This window comes from Piliocolobus tephrosceles, chromosome 10, assembly GCF_002776525.5.
Source record: "Piliocolobus tephrosceles isolate RC106 chromosome 10, ASM277652v3, whole genome shotgun sequence".
NCBI lineage: Eukaryota > Metazoa > Chordata > Mammalia > Primates > Cercopithecidae > Piliocolobus > Piliocolobus tephrosceles.
Window position 1 is genome coordinate 42316633 of NC_045443.1, and position 21484 is coordinate 42338116.

General features: G+C 37.8%; 1 protein-coding gene across 3 annotated transcripts in view; it reads left to right on the forward strand.

Moving 5' to 3' along the window:
- Window positions 1–21484, forward strand: part of ANO6 (anoctamin 6) — a 227717-nt gene that overhangs the window by 96327 nt on the left and 109906 nt on the right. For all 3 annotated transcript variants that reach the window (XM_023231172.1, XM_023231170.2, XM_023231173.2), the window contains one exon: window positions 19286–19414. In XM_023231172.1, the coding sequence (XP_023086940.1) occupies window positions 19286–19414 (129 nt within the window). The remainder of the gene's footprint in view (window positions 1–19285; window positions 19415–21484) is intronic.

A 21484-nucleotide genomic window follows, 5' to 3' on the forward strand; every position in this document is an offset into this window, starting at 1 on the left:
TGTGTGTGTGTGTGTGTGTGTGTGTGTGTGTGTGTGTGTGTGTGTGTGTGTGTATACACCGTGAAGAGAGTTTTAAGATGGCAGGAATTACTGTTAAAGTTTTAAGATGGCAGGAATTACTGTTAAGAAAGTTTTAAGATGGCAGGAATTACTGTTTGTCAGGTAGTGGGAGCAGTTCAGTAGGGAGAGAAAATCTGATGACACAAGAGTGAGAGGGAAGAATTACTGGTATAATGTCCCTGAGAGGGCAAGAAGGGAATCCCATCAGTAAGTGGAGGGATTGGCCCTAACTGTAGGGTCTGTTCCTTCTTAGAAGTAAGAGGGAAGCCAGCATATTGGGACACAGGTGAAATTAGTTCAATAGATTTGATAGTAGAAGATTGCTGAATCCTTTTCTTGATTGGTTTTCATTTACCAGTGAAATGGAAAGCAAGGCATTAGCTAAGATTGAGGGAAAGGGGATCTGAAGAGAGGAGAAAGGGGTGAGACACTCATCTGGAAGAGTGGGAAAGTGAATGCACTGGGGAAATGGAATGTCATTGCTGGCAGTGATGAAAGCCTACTCAAGGGTAGGGATCATGGTCAAGGTTGGGTGGTTGTGTGTTTTTCCCATTCAAGTCCAGCTTTGGGGAGCAAGTGTAGAATAGATACAGTTTGATTTAACCAATTTGGAGAGAGAGCGAGCAGGCTAACTGGAGAAACCTGGAAAAAGTTCTAGGCTTTCTGGGCTGGGGCCAGGGCCTGTGTGGGGCTGACGATCCTGAATTTATAGTCCTACCACGCTGCCCTGCTGTGTGGCTTTCTCCAACATCATTCAGACAGCGAGAATGCAGATAGCAGCCTTCAGCCAGAGTTGGGGCTTTGTAGATGGGCATTATGGAGTGTACAGTATTGGCAAGATGTCACTGAAACAGTGAGCTCTGGAATGTGGCCCTAAAGATGGAAGGAAGGGAAGAAAGAAGAGGGTCGGCAGATTGATTAGAAAAAGTCAAGGGGCCCCTGGGGTCTTGTGAAATGAATAGGTGATATAGTTGTGGTTAGAAAGAGGGATTCTTAAATAAGTCCTTTTTGAATACTTCTTAAATAAATGCTTCTTGAATTTTTCAGGATGGCAAGGGCCAGGGTAGGACTATGGCATTACTGCATGAAAGGGAGAAGGTGATTGGCAGTAAGATGTGATGCTACTGAGGGACCAGAGTGCATTGGTCATGTCGTGTCTCTGGATGCATAGTGGAGAAGAAGAACATGTGAGCCCGGAATCAGAATTTCAGCAAACCAGGAGCAGCAGCTGGGATTTTGGAAATGATAGACTTTAGGAAGCTTTGGGGTTGTATTCTATTCACATGGACCTGAAATGAATTTTCTTCCAAGAACATTGAGGAGTAATGGTCTGGAAGTGGCAGTTGGGAAAAAGAACATTAATCTTCTTTGCCCTGAGGTGTGAAAGGTATGAGAGAATCAGAGCCAGCTGCCCACAGGTCTACAAATTTTTGTTTGCAAGTTTTGTCTCAAAGTGGGTTCAAAGATCTATTTTCACCTTTTTTTTTTTTTTTTGCCTTGAGTAGTCCAGACTTTGTTTTGGTTATTTCTGAAGCAACTGAATTGGTGTTGGGGCTATTGAAAAATATTTTGGTCTATTTTATGGTCAATCCAAGACCTTTCTAGCTAATCCCAGAAACCCAACTAAAGTCCCAAGATCTGCCCACACACTCCCAGATCTTCAGGATCAGAAAGTCTGGGAATAAGGCATTTTAATAAGTCAAACATTTTTTCACTTGGACTTATACTCTTTTGCCTTCTATAAACAAAGAAATATGATGACTTTGCCTTGTGTCTTTGGCCGTAAGCTTGCCAAACTAAAAAAGAAAAGAAACTCAACCAAAAAAGAAAACCAAACAAAGGAATATTCATTTGGCAAAAGGACTCTGAAAAGGGGGAAATGAGATCAGAGATAAACTGACTAGTAAGAATTGCTAAATTGGCCCATTTGCTGTGATAGGAATTCACATGGCATTTCAAGGTTGAAAGCTTTTTGTGCATTCAAGAACAGAAGGTGATGGAATGTGCATTTTTGTCTGAATATGGAGGAATATTTATTTGCTCTGTGTGGCTGATTCAAAAGCTAAATTCATGGATTTGTTAGGATTGGGGAGTATGAGCAAAAGTGAAGCAGTTCAACATGCGAAGATGTCATTTAGAAATTTTTTCAGAGTCACTTCTTTGGAATATAGAATGTTATTTTCTCAGAGAAACAGTCATAAATGGTGATTAAGTTGCTGGGCCCAGTCAGACAAGACCTGCTAAAGCCAATTTAACTCAGAAGGCTAACAAATGATCATTCTGTACTAATAATCCTCTTGAACACTCTAATCTTATTTTTTCCATTCTTAGCCTAAAAACGTGAGTGTAAAATGAAAGTCCTCCCTCAAATAAGTCAAGACTTGTGAAAAAATGCTTAGCATGATCAGAGAGATTGATTGATTTTTGAGTTATGTGAGATGATGAAGAAGCAGTGGTTGGCCCACAGTTTAAGGAAGTCAATTTAACTGTATGAGATGAATGAGAAAACAGCTTACTAGCTTCTATATTACTTTTGTCTTTTCTGCTAATGAAAGTGAACTTTAGATTGATAATGGTTAAAGGTCTGGTGAAGTCTACAGAAGCTCATGCTGCCCAAGAATATTTTAGAAAGGAGTATAATTGTTCCAAATGAGTTAACCAGGGTATTAAAAGCACTTGTAGATTTGCTTTGGGAAGTGCAGCGGTCGTCTCGAGGTGATACAGGGACTGGGACAGCTGCCAGAACCTAGTGGGGCAAATGTGACAGTTCTCCAAAAGGGGTGAAGTTAGGGTAGAAGTTGGGCATAGGCTAAATTCTCATAAATGGAGACACTGGAGCTGGAGCACTAATCTCCATATTCCAGATTGAGATGTTTAAGAGATGGTTTGTGAATATTAGAAAAAAGGTCATTAGGAGCCAACATGATGAGTTCAATAAAATAAGTCATCCCAAAATGAATACATTACTTTTTTTTAATGGAGGTTATTAGACTGACAGAATAGGAGAGCGCCACAGACATTTTTATGTGTTTTGATTTTAGCAAGATGTGTGGAAAAAAATGTATTTAAGTACAAAATGAAGAAATGTGTGCCTGGTGACAGCATGCTTATCTGGGCAATTGTTCTTAAAACTGTGGAATAATGGATGAAAATCAATTTCTAGAGGAGACAAAAATCAATATGAATTAAAGTAAATTCCTGCCCCTAATTCATAAATATCAGCTCTTTAAGTAATCAGCTGTTTAAGTAAAGAGCATAAGAGCAGAGAATAATGATGGATCACATGAAATGACTGGGTATTCGGTTAATGAAGCTCCATGTGAATTGAGCATGTGATAACAACGTCAAAAGGTTAATGAAAATCTAGGTTGCGTTTGTACCTGTGTCCAGACTAAAGGAAATACTCGGCTTTTCCTGCTCAGTATTGGTAAAGCTACCTCCCATTCTGAGTGCTGACTTTAAAGGGGAGCATGTTGAGAGGGAATGATCAGCATGGTGGAAGATCCTGATATTTAGGCGAGAACATGACAGCAACATTTCAATATTTGTCAAGAGTAATTGGTGGATGGCATTGCAAAATGTAGCATTAAGACCCATGAGGTATATATGAGCAACTAGATTTCATTTCAGTAGAAAGACGTTCTCATAATTAAAATACCTCACACCTTGGAGGAGATGAAATACAGATGAAATGGGTAACAATCTAGCATGGAGATAATGAATGCCTGAACCAGGCCATGTCAGTGGGACATGGCAATTGGCAATTTCTAATTGATTGACTTGGTAACTGATAGAAAGTGGGGAATGAGGGAAAAGGAGGTTTCTGTGACATCTCACCCCACTGAGTTTTATGCAGTTCGTTAATGTATCTGCATTGCTCCTTTTTTGTTTTTTTCCTCATGTAACATATTAGCAGCAGCCAAATGATGTAATTCCTTTCTCCATATAACAGTGTTTATTCCACCTGGTTTTATTCCACTATTTCCAGAAATTCTTAGCTGTAAAATGTCTTGTGAATTCCCACCCCACAAAGTATCACATTTGAAATTCAGCAAGCTATCTGTTATCTGGGGAATGTCAAAATTAATTTGACAAAAACATGGGTGAGGAAAGCAGGGAGGCCTGGGCATTCTGACCAAAGATGTGGTATCGGTATTTACCATGGAACTCATTTGATTATAAGTCATCTAGAAGTATAATCACAATAATGGCCAGGAAAGCCACAGAAGCAAAATAATTGAGTTAAAGTTGAGAGTTTGCTGGCAAATAACCTCATTGTCTCATGACCTAAAAAGGAGCATGGATGTAAAATGTTGTAATAAAAATTTAAAGAGAAAGACAGAACTTGGTGGGAATGTACACACGATGTGAATTCACAAGACTCCCAGAATATTAAAAAGGAGAGACCAGTGGGATTTCAGCTTATGCCATCCCTCCCGTATTTTGAACTCTTGATTAATTTGGAAGGCTGAAGGGCTTTGGAAAGATGATTTGAAATCTTTTTATTTCTGAGGTCCCATTAGTTAACTGTAGCTTTCCTTATTTTAATAAATAATAATAAAGTGCATTTTTACTATGAGTCTCAAATGTATTCCTCAAGTCTGTCTCTGGTAAGAAACTATAAATATGCTTTTACCCAGAAAACTCTTAATGGCTTCTTGAAAAGGAAAAAGCATTTACAGCTCCTTCTTCCAAGTCACTCTTCGAAATGTAGAATAATATGACCTGACGGATTATAATAACTCCCAAACAGCATCTTCATTGATTATAATGGGCAAACCAATAATATGGATCTTTAGGATATTAGCATGTATTATAATATATCAAGTCAAGACCATACTTGTAGCTGGAATAAAATTTGATTGCAAATTTGTGTGTGTTGATTTTTAGCAGGATGTGTGGAAAAAAATTGTAGATTTTTTTCCTGACTTCCTTAAAATACATACAAATAATGAAAATTTTGACAGATCATTCATTGATGCTAATGGTGTCACTACCATTTCATGTACTTTCGTCTGCCTTAAGTGTTTTTAAAAAGCAAATATACTATCTGTGAAATATGAAGGAAGAAGATTAAAAAGAGATGAATTAGATGAGGTACTTCTGAGACTTTGGAAGTGTTTTTACTTATTTTTAATTTTCCTTTTTTGTAGGTGAAAGCCATTTTAAAAGGTTCCCCTCCTAGGAAGTTGAACATAAGATGGACTCCAGGGAATTAGAAGCCCTATCTTTCCATGCAACCCTGCTCTCAGGCCTCTGTGGACAAGTCACTTTTCCTTTTAGAACCTGTTTCCTCATATATAAAAAGCAGAAAGATCAGCAGTAGATATCCTCACTGGGGTGCTGTTCAGCGACTGCATGGTGACTGAGAAACATTTTAGCTATCTTAAAATGATGTTCATGATAATATAGTGAATAGTCTTATCTAACACTTATGGATGCTTGTAGTTGGCTAAGCACATTACAGGGAAAGGGCTAGCTAGGATTGAAAAGGCCACAGCCCTACATTACTCAGCCCTGCCATACTCTGTATCATTCCCTTTCAAATGAAATCAGAGTGTGTTGGCATCAGGAATTAGTTCTATTCTTAGAAGATCAGGCAAGAGCCTTGATGACTTGTGCCCCTGAGAAAGTACAGTTACAGACACTTCAGTACCTACCAAATTATCAACAGGTTGAGAATTAATCATACCCAGCAATATTATAAAATGCCAACAGCACAACCTATCAATAAATATGTTGAGCACTCACACATGTTATACAATTTTCAATGAACTAGAAATAGACTATTTAAGTTATGTACTATTCTGAATATAAGCCACTATTGGCTTCACTAAATTTTGGAGTAAAATTTTCGTTCAATATATATTAATCAGTACGCTTAGAGAAATACAAAGCAGTCTATCTCAGCATTTACCCACAGGGCCAAGGGTGAGCAGACTGTTCACCTCAGTCTCCTGCATTGTCCATTCTGACAAATGTTAGTTGTGCAGTTGATACTGATTGGTTGATTGAATGAAAGACTATAAGGCAGTGTGTAGTGTTTGATGAGTTCTGTTAGGCACTTAGGAAGTGCTAGAGGAATTCAGTTAGGGCTGTAGTTCTCACCCCTGGCTGTGCATCAGAATTACCTAGATCGTGCTTTTGAAATATGAAGGCCCAAGCTCCACTTTCATGTGCTTATCTTGGTTTCAGTAGAACCTGACTGTGTTTATATAACATTTAAAAGATGACTATAATGTACACCCAGGTTTAAGAATCATTGCCTTAGAAAAATCAGGTTTGGGCTGGATGCCTATAATCCTAACATTTTGGGAGGGTTAGATAAGAGAATTGCTTGAGCTCAGGAGTTCAAAACCAACCTGGGCAACATAATGAGACCTTATCTCTACCAAAAAAAAAAATTATAAATATATATATATATACACACACACACACCACACACATATATACATATATACACACATATATGTGTACATATACATGTTTATCTACCAAAAAATATACACATATATGTGTACATGTACACATGTGTGTATATATATATAAAATCAGGTTTGTATTTTTGAAGGAAGTGGTATATAGCTCAACCTTGAAGACTACATTTTGGTAGATACTGAAATCTGTGCCAGAATCTAGATCAATCAGGATTTTACCAGTTCTTTTGACTGACCTCTGGATAACGCCCACACAGATAATGGAGAATAATCTCCTTTACTTGAAAGTCACCTGATTCTGGATGCTAACCACATCTACAAAATACCTTTACAGCAACACCTCGATTAGTGTTTCACTGCATAATAAATGAGTACGATAGCCTAGCCAAGCTCATACATAACTATCACAGTTATTACAGAAGGGTGTCCAAATAGCATTACATGAACATATCAATGAAGATGGAAATTAGTGGGGTGTGTCCCGGTTTGCATTGAGTCTAGAGCTGATCTTGGGAAGTTAGAGGAGAGGATGTTGGAAAGATAGTGTGGAATGTAGAAATGTTGGACTAAAGAGTTTGGGCTTTTGAGCTGAAGAGAGAAAGCAACGCTGTAGCAGTGCTGTCCAACAGAACTTTATCTCACGGTGGAAATGTTCTGTCTCTGTGCTAACACGATAGCCACTGACCACACTTGGGTATGGAGACAACTTGTGATGCAGCTATTGAGGCCAAAGAACTGAATTCTATTAATTCTTATTCATATAATTTCAGTAGCCATGTGTGGCTCATGACTACTATGTTGGAAAGCACCACTGCAGAGAGAGTATTCTGGTGGGAGGACGTATGATGAACTGGGGGAGAAGCAACGTGCGGGCAGTCCAGTTAGGAGATGACCATAATAGTCCCAGTGGGGACTGGGCAGAAGTAGGGAATATGGAAAGGAGAGTTGGGGGTGAGGGAGAAGCAAATCAAAGATAATCTTACATTGACCATTTCTCTTTCTGGCCACTTCTCTGCTGTTTCACTTCCTGCCCTATGTCACCCAAGCACTTCCTATCCCTTAGATTCCTCAGAGCTGAGCCCCACTCATCTTTTCTCACTCTCTCTCCTTCTCACACTCACTTCCTCAGCTTCCATGATGAGCTCTATGTTGACAACTCCCAAGTTTATCCTTTTCTTAAATCTTTCCTCTCAGCCTTGCATGCTGATACTGCCACATAGAAACCTCAGGGACTTAGTCTTTCCCTCCTAGTCTCTTTTCTCTTTCAGTTCTCTGAATGTTGATAAATGTAATCATCATCCTTTCAGCTTCTCAAGCCAGAAACCTGAGGCTCTTTGACACCCTGTTGATAACTGAGGCTCTCTCAGCCCCATCCAGTTAATTAACAGGGTCTGCTGATTGTAAGTATAAATTATAGCTTCAATCTGTCGCTTACTTCTCATCTCCATTGCTCACCTCCTCAGATAGGCTCCACCTTTCTTCCCTGGACTCATAGTCTTCCCATTACCACTTTTGCCACCTACTGAGCTGTTCTCCAAATAATTCCTTTAAAAATAAAAATCAGATTTATTTATTTCTTCTGTGATGTGTAATGGAATTTTCTCCCCCTGTTAATTTATCTGCCACGTTACAGAATGTCACAGGATAAAGGGTTAATTAATTTCAGTTAATTTATTTAATAATATTTATCCATTTAATGTTCCCATAGCCCTGTTGAGCAGATACTGTTGGGAAATATCACTAAAAGGATGGCACAGTCTATGTCCCTTTGAGGCATATATTCCAGTGAGAAAGACAGACATTAATCAAATAATTACACAAATAACTCGACAATTAAAGTTGTGAGAAGTGACATTTAAGGAGAAGTACAAGGTGTGCTGTGAGCATATAAGGAGCAAACCTAAGCTAGCTGCGAGGGAAAATCTCCATGAAGAGGAAAGGGAGCAAAGGAGATTCTAGGAAGAGGGAACTAACTGCATGTACAAAGATAGGAGGGAAATACTTTTCTTCAATAGAATACAATTTAAAATGTTAATAGAGTATAGAAACTGACAACTGCATTTGGATGGAATGGAGTTGTGAATTTTCTGAAACAGACTTAGTCTGTTACCACCTAATTATAAAACTTGAATAAAATGGTTTTATTAAATACTTTTACATGTTACCTCAAGTCAATTCAATAATCTGTTGGTTCACTTAGGTGTTATAGATTAAAAGTAAGTATTTTTTCCTTCAGTGTTATATTCCCATTAAGATGATATATGTACATAAAAATATATGACATATATGTATTATACTATTATAACATGATGTAAAATTAAGAGTCAAAGTGGTATAAAAAACCAGTTCTAAATTTTTAATATTCTTACACTTCACACTCTAAATAGAAAAGTATCGATCTCAGAGTTTTCTTTTTAATGTGGATTTATCTGTTGATATCTACTAATTAGAACTTAAAACTGAGAAATTTAAAAATATGTATTCATGTAAATACAACCAATACACATTAATATAAATATGCAGAATAACTCTTATAGTAAGAAGGGTGTCATTTTTTGTACATTTTGCAGATCTCTTTAAGAAAAGACAGCTGGATTCTTATATCTGTTTCTGCACTTAAAAGTTGCAATATATTGTTTTGGTTGAAGTACATGAAGATGATTCAGTCTTACATAGACAAGTAGTCAGATAAAGGAAGCATATTTTGAAGCCTTTTCAGATAATTAAAGATGTTCTTCTTGGATTCCACAATAAAACTCAACAAGTGGTAGTTTATAAAGGTTGGTTGCAATGTGGAATGTTGAAACTGTATTAATGAATTTTCCCTACATGAAAAACTTGCCTTGCGTTTGAAGGGAACTTCACCCAAGCATGATTTTTGCCACCATGCTTAGGTCAGTTGGGAGGTATCGATTCACTAAGTTAAGTAGATTTTACAAATATTTACTCATTTCATTATATGATATGAAAAAATCACATTTGTTAACATTACCTTCAACCTCAACAGAAAAGTCGTTGACTATTAGGAAGCTGTCAAATTCACAGTGGTGAATTTAATTGTCCTAAATTCTAATATTTGGTTGAAAACTTGTATTTTGTCACTAACAGTAAATGTTGTCAGTTGTTTTCCTTGAAATGACAGTTGCATGTTGTTCATTTTCGAGAAAATATCTGCTAAATATTCGTCTGTGTAACCAAATTTTGTGTCAGTCATCTGTCAAGTAAAAATGGTATTCTGTGAGAAAGAAAAAAAAGGCACACACACAACTCAAAAATCCTGCAATCCCTTTCCGTTGAGACAATTATCATACTCTGTGTGCAATGGAAGTGCTGAATGGGTACTTCCATTTCTTCCCACAGAATATTAAAAAGACGTTTACTCAACACTCAAGATTTAGTAAAGTTAGTACTTATTACTGCTCCATCAACAACATTCTTAAAGGAAGTGACAAGTTGCTTTTTTCACTGTGAGCATGTGGTGGTGAAGAATGCCTGCTCGTCCAGTCTGGTGCCAATGTGGAATTGTGGTAAGGTGCTGGCAGTTTTACCCACCATGACTTTTGCACCATCACTGCGTATGATAATGCAGTTAGAAAGGCAAATAGCATCTTAGTATTATAAAAATGGTTTTGACCCTGCAGGTCTCCCAAAAGGGTCAGGAACCCTCAGAGGTCTATGGGACACACATCCATTGGCACAGAGGGTGGTACAAGAAGAGAGAGAGAAACATGAATCCAAGTTGGTAGGAAGGCTTCCAAGGAAGAACTGAGCTGGACCTTAAAGGAGAGTTAAGATTTGGATAGGTGGTAAGGAGTCGGTGGTTAGGAGAGGGGGAGGGGATTTCAGGACAGAGAAACCATGGGAGCAAAGGAGTAGAAAGAGGAAGGACCATGACGTAGTCAAGACACTGATGAGAAAGATAGTTGGGTTGGAAGGTTAGGAATGGGGAGTAATAGTTTATAAAATGTGGCATATAATCAGATTATAAGGCATCCGAAAAGTTTGGACTTCCTCTAGAGGTTGCTAGGAGTAGCTAATGGTTTTTGAACTCTTCTGTGACTTGCTGAGCATATTGGTTTAGGAACATCCTTCTGGTGGCAATGTAAAAGGTAAACTGGTGAACAGGAGGAACAGATGCAAGGAGACCAATGGGGTGTTAATTGTAACCTCATTAGTAGGGGTCAAGAGCACAGACTAGAACGATGGCAATAGATGGAACAGATTGAAAGCTAAACTAGCTGCCTCAGAGGTGGAGGCAATATGAGAACTAAAGATGAAAAAGTCAAAGGTCACCTATATTTTATATTGCATAACCCCAATTGCTTGCCAAGGACATTGTCTATTAGGGAAATGTAAAAAAATTGGGTGCTTTTATATATGGTCCCACATAAAGCTTTATCATTCCAAAAAATCAGAGTGCTTCCTTTTTTTCCGATAGCAGGACTATATCATTGAACATCTTTTCCTTTTGCCTTGCTGCCAAGAGGCTTTGTGCCAGTTTGCATGTTAAGATCACAACAACTACAATTGTCTCAGTGGTTAGTACATTGTCTTCCTCCTACCTTCTCTGGCTCTGATTCTGTTTATCATTCTTTAATGGTATTGCATTTATTCTTCTTGACGCCAGATGTCTTACCTCTTCTTTTGAAAGAGGCTAGGAGAAGAGGTAGAATACAGTTTAACAGCCCTTAACATATTTTATTCTTTTGTGGAATAAGGCCCTCCTCTTTATCACACTTTACTTGGAACCTGAAGAAAGACTAAAAGCCTCTGATGTCCAAAACCAAAGCAATACTCTGTAATTTGAGAGAATTTCAACAGATTCAGTTAATCTGGTTGCCCAATCCAAAGCATGTAAGAAGCAGCAGGTAATAGGGTAATACAACACCTATTAAAGACAGGTCAATTGATAGCTAAAAGAAGTCATCCCTGATCATCTGAGAAACAATAGAAGAAGCAAGATGCGGGTGGAAGTTTCTGATGAATATAAGCTATGTGAATGCACCCAGTGCAGGTAGTAATCAATAAAAAACTGCTACCTGTTAAGGTAGAGAATACCATTGTGAAAGCTCACATTTATTGAGCTTTTACTATATTCCAGGTTTTGTGCCATTGCCTTGCATGTATCATCTCACTTAATCTTCACAATAACCCCGCCTTTCTATGATTTTCCCTTTTTACAAATGAGTCAATTTAGTTTTAAAGAGATACAATATACACACAAAGGCACGTGGCTAGTTGTACGTGGCACAGTTAAGATTTGAAGCTAGTAGCTCTGCCAGATACCAAAGTCTGTGTTCTTTATTCTCATTTCGGACTCTTTTCATTTACTTGCTAAATAATAATAGCTTATATTCAATATCCTCTTTTAGGAGAGTTTTGTAAGGTTTTATTTATTTACTATCTATAGTCAGCTGAAAACTTTTTTGCCCCACTGTGTTTTTGTTTTTGTTTTTTTTGAGATGGAGTTTCACTCTCGTTGCCCAGGCGGGAGTGCAACGGTGTGATCTCAGCTCACCACAACCTCTGCCTCCCAGGTTCAAGCAATTCTCCTGCATCAGCCTCCCAAGTATCTGCGATTACAGGCATGCATCAGCACGCCCGGCTAATTTTGTGCTTTTAGTAGAGACGGAATTTCTCTGTGTTGAGGCCGGTCTCGAACTCCTGACCTCAGGTGATCACCCGCCTCAGCCTCCCAAAGTGCTGGGATTACAAGTGTGAGCCACCACGCCCAGCCTGCACCACTGTTTTAAATGAGACATTTATTTTTTTAAATTGTGTTTTGGAAACATCTGTGCATGCCTGTTTCCACACCACAAAGAACAGCCATTCTTGTAAACTACTTTTTGAGTTAAAGGAAGAAAAGTAATAGCTACATAAAACATCAATCAACTGGTAGGAATTGTTACAATCCTTTGCTTTGCTGGGCACTAGGTACTCTGATTTGTTTTTCTTCCTCTAGCTTTGAATGAAGTTGCAAACATTGATTTCCAGAGCAGTCATCTGAGATCGTGGCCCAGGAGTACACATGACATAACCGGTTGACTAGGGAGTTACAGATGATGACAGCACTCTTGTGTAGCTGAAAAGCTAAAAATAGCCCAGGGCAGTTCCAAGACTGGAAATGGAAGCCTACTGTAAAAGATGAGTTCACCAAAGAAATTGTACCAGGAGAAACCCTTAGGTGACTTTCAAACACATGTCACTATGTGAGTGACAGATTGTAACATTAAGGGAAGCTGCAGAAGAATTATCTGAGAACCTAGTAAAGAACCCAAGACTTCCTACTTTGGTTGTGCCCCCAGTTACACCTTATTTATCATCTTCATCTCAGCTTCAGTCTGGGTAGCTATAGCTTAAAATTTGAGGGACTGCTAACCTGACACAACTGTCTACTAACTTGACACAAGTCACCTGTGACACAGGTGACTTAGATAAGGGGGGCAATTCACAGCTATCGATTTTGTGACTGGGAACCACCAGTATTTGTGAGTTGTGACCAGTTTTGTGGTCTAAGAACCAAACATAGATAAGCTAAAGATAGTTGAAGTATAGTTAATTAAGAAGACTCAGAGGATGGGTGGAAGGGAACATACAGTTATAAAGTCAAGCTGCATTTGTTGTTCCATAAAACTAAGCATCTTCAAGTTTGTGGATAGAACATTGTGAAAGTTCATTAAATCATAAAGAATCTGGTTGTAGCAATATTATTTTGGTTCCAACTGAATCCAGAATATAAGATTGGAGCTATTTCTTTAAAAGTTCAGAAATGTAATTCAGGACAACTCTCTTGTCTACGTGGAAAACGTACAGATCATTCTTCCTCAGGAGATGGTACAAACTGAAAATGCTCACAGGGTCAAAAAAAGCTTGAAGTAAGCATGGCTGGATATTAAATCCACAGTGGATATTAAAGCAAGATGCCTTGAGGATATTGGAACCTTAAGAGGTTAACCTCTAGGAGGATAATCATTCACTCTCACAAATGTCCTCTTTTACCACCTGTCTTATTATATCTATCTGTTGAAATGCTTTACTGGGAATATCTTAAAGTTTGATCTCTCTTAAGAGATCTCTCCTAAGAAAAATCTTTCTTTTACCAGCATTACCACTTCCAGATGAGAACAGTGCAAATGGATGATGGTTTCTTCTAGAAAAGGAGAGTGTAAAAACAACCCCTATAGGCATTTTCACATTTTTTTGTTTTCATTTATTGACTATTTATTGTTCTCCTTTTCTGCAGATCACCTTTAAGGAAAGCTAAATTGAGATTTTTAAAATGGTCAAAAGTCTGTGGGAAAACAGGAAAGCGAAATATATATATATATATATATATAGTCATGCTAATGAAAATTACAATTATAACTCTGGGTTTGAGAAAAAGATTCAGTAAGAGTACTCTACCTCATAAGAAGGCTCCTAACTCAGCATCTTCCACCCTTGTTAATTAATGATGTTTAAGGAAGTTTTATTTTAAAAGTCATTTCAAAGTTGTTTTCATATTTCCTCTACCCTTTTTCAGAAATTGTAACAATACGGAAAATCCTATGAGAACTCCATTTGATAAAAGTACTGCTTCCTTGGCATGAACTAGAGGGAAATATTTAATACTCATTATGCTCAAGGCATTGCGCCTTCATCCTCACCCGGGTCTACAACGTTCTATTCTAATGATAGAACTCTAGAGTTTAACACAGGCGAACGGAAACAGAGGTAAATCAGGAAGCCATTGATATGTGAACATTCCCTTGCATACAAAGCATTTCATGGCACAATCTAATGGTATTTATAAGTGAACTACATCTATCCTTGATGAGAAATGACTGAAAATAACAAGTTCAGCTGTTTCAGAACTAGTTATAGCCATTTACTTACATAAAAACAAGACTATTTTTTAAGAATTTCTACATCAGTTTTAACTTGCAACAGAAATTATTTGTATACCAAATAAGTAGTATGTTTTGAATCTAAAGAAATGTATGAGTCAAAATACACAATTGATAACTTGGTAGTTATTCAGGCGGCATGTAAATTATAATGGAAAGTCCGTCAGCGGGTTGGTGCCCTTCTAAAATTAGCATGCCACATTCTAGTTGAGTGTCCACATTACAGAAAACATGTTCACCTTGCTAAACCCAGGGCTGCCTGACGGTGCCCTGAAATATTTCTCCGTCTTCCTTTCAGGACTAATTTAGTAAAAATGAACTCTTTTGAGGTCACTATATACATCATTCCCTATTTTCTTTTTCATGACCACAACCCCAGATTGTGCTGGGACACCATCCACTCCTAGCAGCTGCTGCCCCTTCTGAAGCTGTCTTATTCAGCCACCTGTTCAAATGGATACCAGGGTTCAGAGTGGCTATAAATCACACCATTTCTGTGTTTGGATTGCTTGGTGCAAGCACCATCCAGGGATGCATAGGAACCTCTCATAGCCAGTCTCTCCATAACTCATGTTGAGTGCTTACATTTGAAGAGATATTTGGTGCCCTCCCCCACTTAGCAGTCTTCTCTTAGCAGACAGGAGTCCCAGACTGAGCCACATGGAATCATATAGGCCTAGTCTGTATTGCCCTTTACCCCCACCTGTTCAGTTACCTGTGTGGTTTTTAGGATTTCATCAGTAAGAAGACCCAAGACAATCTACTGAAAAGTATTTAATAAGTTTGTTCGATTAATTGAAAGAGAGTAATAAGCACTCCACAAAAATAGAGCATTTAATTTGGGCAGTATCCATAACAAAGTTAGAGCTCTGTAGTTAAAAAGTGTACAAGAAAAAAATACATATTTTGACTATCATATTGGGAAAAGTAGAAAACACTGAAGTCAAATGAGGGTGGAGCAAAGCACTCATACCCTCTGGTGGATATGTTGATTTTATAAATATTTTGGATGACAGTTTAGCAACCTATGTATCAAAAGCTTTTAAAAAGGCTGTGCCACTTAAAATCTGCTTCTGGAATTTAGTAACTGAACATGCGCACAGATACATACGTACAAAGATGCTCATTGCAGCAGTGTTTATAAAGGCAGAAAATTGGAAACTACTTCTGCGCTCATCAGTGGAGGAACTGTTTTACTAAATTATATTGCAGCTATTACACATGTTGTAGAGCTTTCTATAAAGCTAGCAAGTGTCTATAATAGATGTTTATAAAACAGTATGTATAATATGGTATCATTTTGGTTAGTGTATTTGTGTGCTCTTGCATGCATGTATGTCCATCTAAGAGTGAAAGGATGTAATCCAAAATTTTAAGAAACTTAGCTCTTGTCTAGGAAATGGGATTACATATACTTTTATTTTTTTCTGTATTTTTTTGTATCTTCAGAATTTTTTTGTGTTGAGGATATATTTTATCAGAAAAAAAAATTTATTCTAAGAAAAAAATAAACCTGAGCCCCTGAGTTCTCAACAGAGAACTGGCCACTAACCTTCAGAAGCTAATAGTGTGGTTAACAGGGCAGGAAGCAGACAGTGTGCTTTGTACAAAAATCATTCTGGGCCATTCCTGAGTACACCTTGATCGTCAGAGTCACAACCAAGGGATGTTCTTGGAACATCCTGACACATTTGACTCTAAAACAGACTTGGAGTCCAAGCTTCAAGATGTATTTTCCTCCTTGAATAGGCTCCTTTTCCACTGTGCTGCTTCTCTGTCAACACTTTGCTGAATGCCTGGTCTGGTCAAAAACAAGCTCACTTACTCCCTACAGTACACACCATTTACTGAGCTGACTTCCTGTGTGGCTCCCCTGTGTGTCCAGAGTTACCAATACGTTACTTCCTTTCCTTCCCACCCCGGCTTCCGCAGTACTTGTCTTTCCACCTTCGAAGTCAGCCTTCCGTACCTGCAGTTCTTGGCACTTTTTTGGCTCAATTATTACTGTGTTTTTCTTGAACTTTGCAGTTTGCATTTTGATCAAAATGAAGAAAATTTTACCTAGTGTCTTCTATCTCTGCAATATTTTTGCACCATTTTGTTGGTGGGGGGAAGAACGTTCTACTTATTACTCATGCCTTGACTCTGATGCCTGAACTCTGCTACAGTTACGAAAAACACGTAGGAATATGTATCATTCGTAACTGCATGGCATATAAATAAAATTTTTTATGTTTCATATTTTGTGAAATCTAAATTTACATAAAGGCTTCTGCTTCTAATTTTCTGTTTCCCTAGAACTTACCATGTACCTGGATTCACAATTTACTGAAAAATAGAAGATCCCATATTTTTACTTTAGTAGTTGTCTATTATTATAGTTTTTTCCCTTTGTGTTCTTCTTGGAATTAACTAATTTTTCTTCTCTTAAAAATTGTAGAGAGCCACGTGTTTTTTCCATATTTGCACATCAGTTACACTTCAAATTATGTGAATGTTTTGATATTTATTTTTCATAGCGTAACCCTTCAACTTTATTGTTAGACAGTAAACCTTTCGTGCATCCTGCTGGGCATAAAGTTTGAGAGACCATTAACCCAAATGAGCCTGGAATACTCTCCAATCTCATAGTAAATGACAACCATATCACAGGCTATTTGGAAATTCCGATACAGTAAGACAGTTTCACTTGCTGTCCAAGGCAAGTTTCAAACACCCTTACACATAAACAAGAATTTGAGCAAAGGTCCTAATCTGACTGCTTTTATTCAGATCTTAACTTCAGCATTTTTAACTATCTTTATTTTTATCTTTATTCAGATCTTGGACAAATAATTTAACTTCAGCATTTTAACTATCTGTTTTTATTTAGGCCCCTTCCCTTATTTGTTACATATTCTTTCCATGCTAGTGATTAGTTTCTCCCTTTTCTCCGTTGTGTAGTAGAATGTCTTCTGCCAAGAGATAGGAGACCTGGATTTCGCAGCAGTAGAGACTGGCACTCTTTTCTCTGGTATTGCATTCTAATAGTACCATATTGGAGTTTGACCTCTTTATTTCACACAGGCAAATGTTGCCAAGTTAGTGGGGTTTTCCTTGCTAACTGCCAGCCTGTTCCACTGTGCCAGGGAAGAGTGCCTAGAGCCATGTACAGATGTGGTTCTCATTCCAGGCCTAATTCTTCAGAACTTTAGTGAGCTCCTGCTGGACTCCACCAAAGGCAACAGAATGTGGGCTACAGAGAACAAGTTGCTTTTTGTATGCTTTTCAGATGTTGCAGTGATGACCAGGTTTTCCTGACTATATTCCACTGGACCCCTCTTCCCCTTTGTTCTTCTGAGAATTATAGATAGATATATATTTTTTCTCCATGCACAACGTTCCTCTAGCAGTAACCCTGGTTGTCACCCATAGTACAGTCCTCATTGAAAGTAAGAGAAATTGAATGGACCTAAAGGACTCTGTGGCTGAAATGAAAAAGACAGGGCTCAGCATTTTCATATAGTTTTAAATACTCTTGAAGTTTATTGGTTTGAAATAACTGAAATTGCAAATATAAGAATTGGATAGTGGTATCAGCCTAAGACATCGATGTGTCTTTGTTTTCCTAGCCCTTTATTGCCCTGGATAGGAAAGGTCTCACGGCAGAGTCACACTGTTTGTGCTTAGAATTCCAGGTTATATGCACTGGATGAAGGTGCATTGAGATGGGTTACATCAGCAGCATTCAGTCTGCTGGTGAAATACCTGCTAACTAGGAACTTCAAATACTGGTAATAAACCTTCATGTGTACAACAGTGGAAAAGGGGAAAGGAATGATAAATATCACTTTTCATATAAGTATCAAAAAATATATGTTCTCAAAAGTGTGAAGAAAAGGAGAAAGCAGTGTGTGGTAAAATTGCGTAGCTTCTGTGCTAATTGATACTGAATGCAGAGGAGAATTAATCACATTTAATGAACATAATGTACAAGTTATACACCAAATGATTGCAAAATGAAATCTCCTTATTAGTTTTTAACGAATCATAGAAAACTTTTCAATATGACTTAGTTAAAAAGCAGTCGATTCTTAACAAAATTAACATGAGCATTCTGACAAGCTGTATGAGAACACAAATTCAAATCATTCCTTGGAGTAAATTAGAACAATTCTATCCAGCTCCATATGCTAATAGGTATTTTTGTATTTGGTTTCTATTCTGCCATCATTTCTTTTTAAACCATAAAGATTTTAAGCTCTAAACTAAAGGCATCTGTATTTTGTTGTTGCTGGTTCTTTTGGTTTTTAAAAATTTGTTTGCTAGGAATCAGGGACATCATTTGTAGATTAGGGGACAAACACCAATGACTAGTGCAGCTTTTATTTATATGGAAGTATCTTTTGGCATTTGTTTGAAGTTATCCCACGATATCTTCTATAAAGTGGTGAGGTAGGTCCAAAAAGAAATCATGAAATGGTAAAAGTTTAGAAAATAAGACATAAGAAGGATGAGATTTTCATCAACAGTTTTTTTGTCTTAGATTTTTCTTCTTGTTAAATAAACTTCACTCCCTTGGATAGGCAGTTTTGTTTACTGTGTTTGTTTTTGACCTTGATATGCCTTTGCTGCTTAATGTGGAAATAATTCTGGGATGATTGTGTTACATACATAATATTGATATACTCTCATGAGTTTATAGAATAATATTGTACTGTTCAATTCAAAGACTTCTTTCACCAAGAATACACCATGTTTGCCATGTCATAGTCATAGTGGCCATGACTGCTTGGTAAGCTGACTAGTAGTGGATGTATTTCTCTTTCACAATAAACCTGTTAAAGCTTGAAAATTAACACTTACAAATCAGCACTTTTTCAAAAAAGTATATATTACAATTTGTTTTTCTGTTTTACACAGGAAGAATTTAATGGAAAATCTGACTCCCTCTTTTTTAATGATGGTCAGCGAAGAATTGACTTTGTTCTAGTGTATGAGGATGAAAGTAGAAAAGAGACCAGTAAAAAGGGTACAAATGAAAAACAAAGGGTAAGTTTTAATGCTATTTTCCTTTCTTTTTATTTCTTATATTGTAACATGAAAAAACTACTATTTTGTATAAGTATTAAAGTGAAACTGGTGTTGAAATATCGTACACAAAACATAGTTTCATATTTTCTCTGCTCATGTTCTCTCAAAGCATATTAACAAAACATTTTTTAAATTTGAGTCATACTTTCTCAGGCTCTTAACCTCATTTGGTTTCACAGCTAAAAGCAGACTTTCTTTCAAGGAATTGGACTTTCTATTGTACAGAAGAGATTTACCTTAAGCATGCCTGGCTGTTCAACTAGGTGGGATAGGAACCTAATGATTAATAATGACTAGTGTAATAACAACTAGCTTTCAATGTGTGCTCACTCAGGTATTGTACATGCATTTTGCATACATGTTCTCCTTTCATACAGTATGAAGTGGGTTCTATAATCACACCATTTTATGGATGATAGAGATGACCCTTAGGTTAGATGAGTGTACAAGGTCATGGACTCTAGTCTGGCAAGTGTTGTAGCCATGGTTCAAACTGTCTTGAATATGGAAACTGTGCTCTTGACCCCGCATTTTTTTCTGTTACCTCCCTTCCCTCCCTTTCATTCATTGCATTGCCAGTCAAACTGCTCTCTTCTTCCTTTCCTTTGCACCAAGCTTTTTAAGGTAAAGGGCCTCTTTATCTCAGGATGTTGAAACAGTAGGGCATGTGATAAACAAGTCCCTGGAACTTTTTTACTTGTACCCAAACTAATTTAAACTAAAACAGACCAAAAAAGAGTGCATATGTATATTACTTTCACCCACTTGAGAAATCATTCCTCATCCTTTTTTTTTTTTTTTTTTTTATTACACTTTAAGTTCTAGGGTACATGTGCATAACATGCAGGTTTGTTACATATGTATACTTGTGCCATGTTGGTGTGCTGAACCCATCAACTCGTCAGCACCCATCAACTCGTCATGTATATCAGGTATAACTCCCAATGCATTCCCTCCCCCCTCCCCCTCCCCCCTCCCCATGATAGGCCCCGGTGTGTGATGTTCCCCTTCCCGAGTCCAAGTGATCTCATTGTTCAGTTCCCACCTATGAGTGAGAACATGCGGTGTTTGGTTTTCTCTTCTTGTGATAGTTTGCTAAGAATGATGGTTTCCAGCTGCATCTATGTCCCTACAAAGGACGCAAACTCATCCTTTTTTTTTTTTTTTTTTATTTAAGTTCTAGGGTACATGTGCATAGCATGCAGGTTTGTTACATATGTATACTTGTGCCATGTTGGTGTGCTGCACCCATCAACTCGTCAGCACCCATCAACTCGTCATTTATACCAGGTATAACTCCCAATGCAATCCCTCCCCCCTCCCCCCTCCCCATGATAGGCCCCGGTGTGTGATGTTCCCCTTCCCGAGTCCAAGTGATCTCATTGTTCAGTTCCCACCTATGAGTGAGAACATGCGGTGTTTGGTTTTCTCTTCTTGTGATAGTTTGCTAAGAAAGATGGTTTCCAGCTGCATCCATGTCCCTACAAAGGACGCAAACTCATCCTTTTTTATGGCTGCATGGTATTCCATGGTGTATATGTGCCACATTTTCTTAATCCAGTCTGTCACTGATGGACATTTGGGTTGATTCCAAGTCTTTGCTATTGTGAATAGTGCCGCAATAAACATACGTGTGCATGTGTCTTTATAGCAGCATGATTTATAATCCTTTGGGTATATACCCAGTAGTGGGATGGCTGGGTCATATGGTACATCTAGATCTAGATCCTTGAGGAATTGCCATACTGTTTTCCATAATGGTTGAACTAGTTTACAATCCCAACAACAGTGTAAAAGTGTTCCTATTTCTCCACATCCTATCCAGCACCTGTTGTTTCCTGACTTTTTAATGATTGCCATTCTAACTCATGTGAGATGGTATCTCATTGTGGTTTTGATTTGCATTTCTCTGATGGTCAGTGATGATGAGCATTTTTTCATGTGTCTGTTGGCTGTATGAATGTCTTCTTTTGAGAAATGTCTGTTCATATCCTTTGCCCACTTTTTGATGGGGTTGTTTGTTTTTTT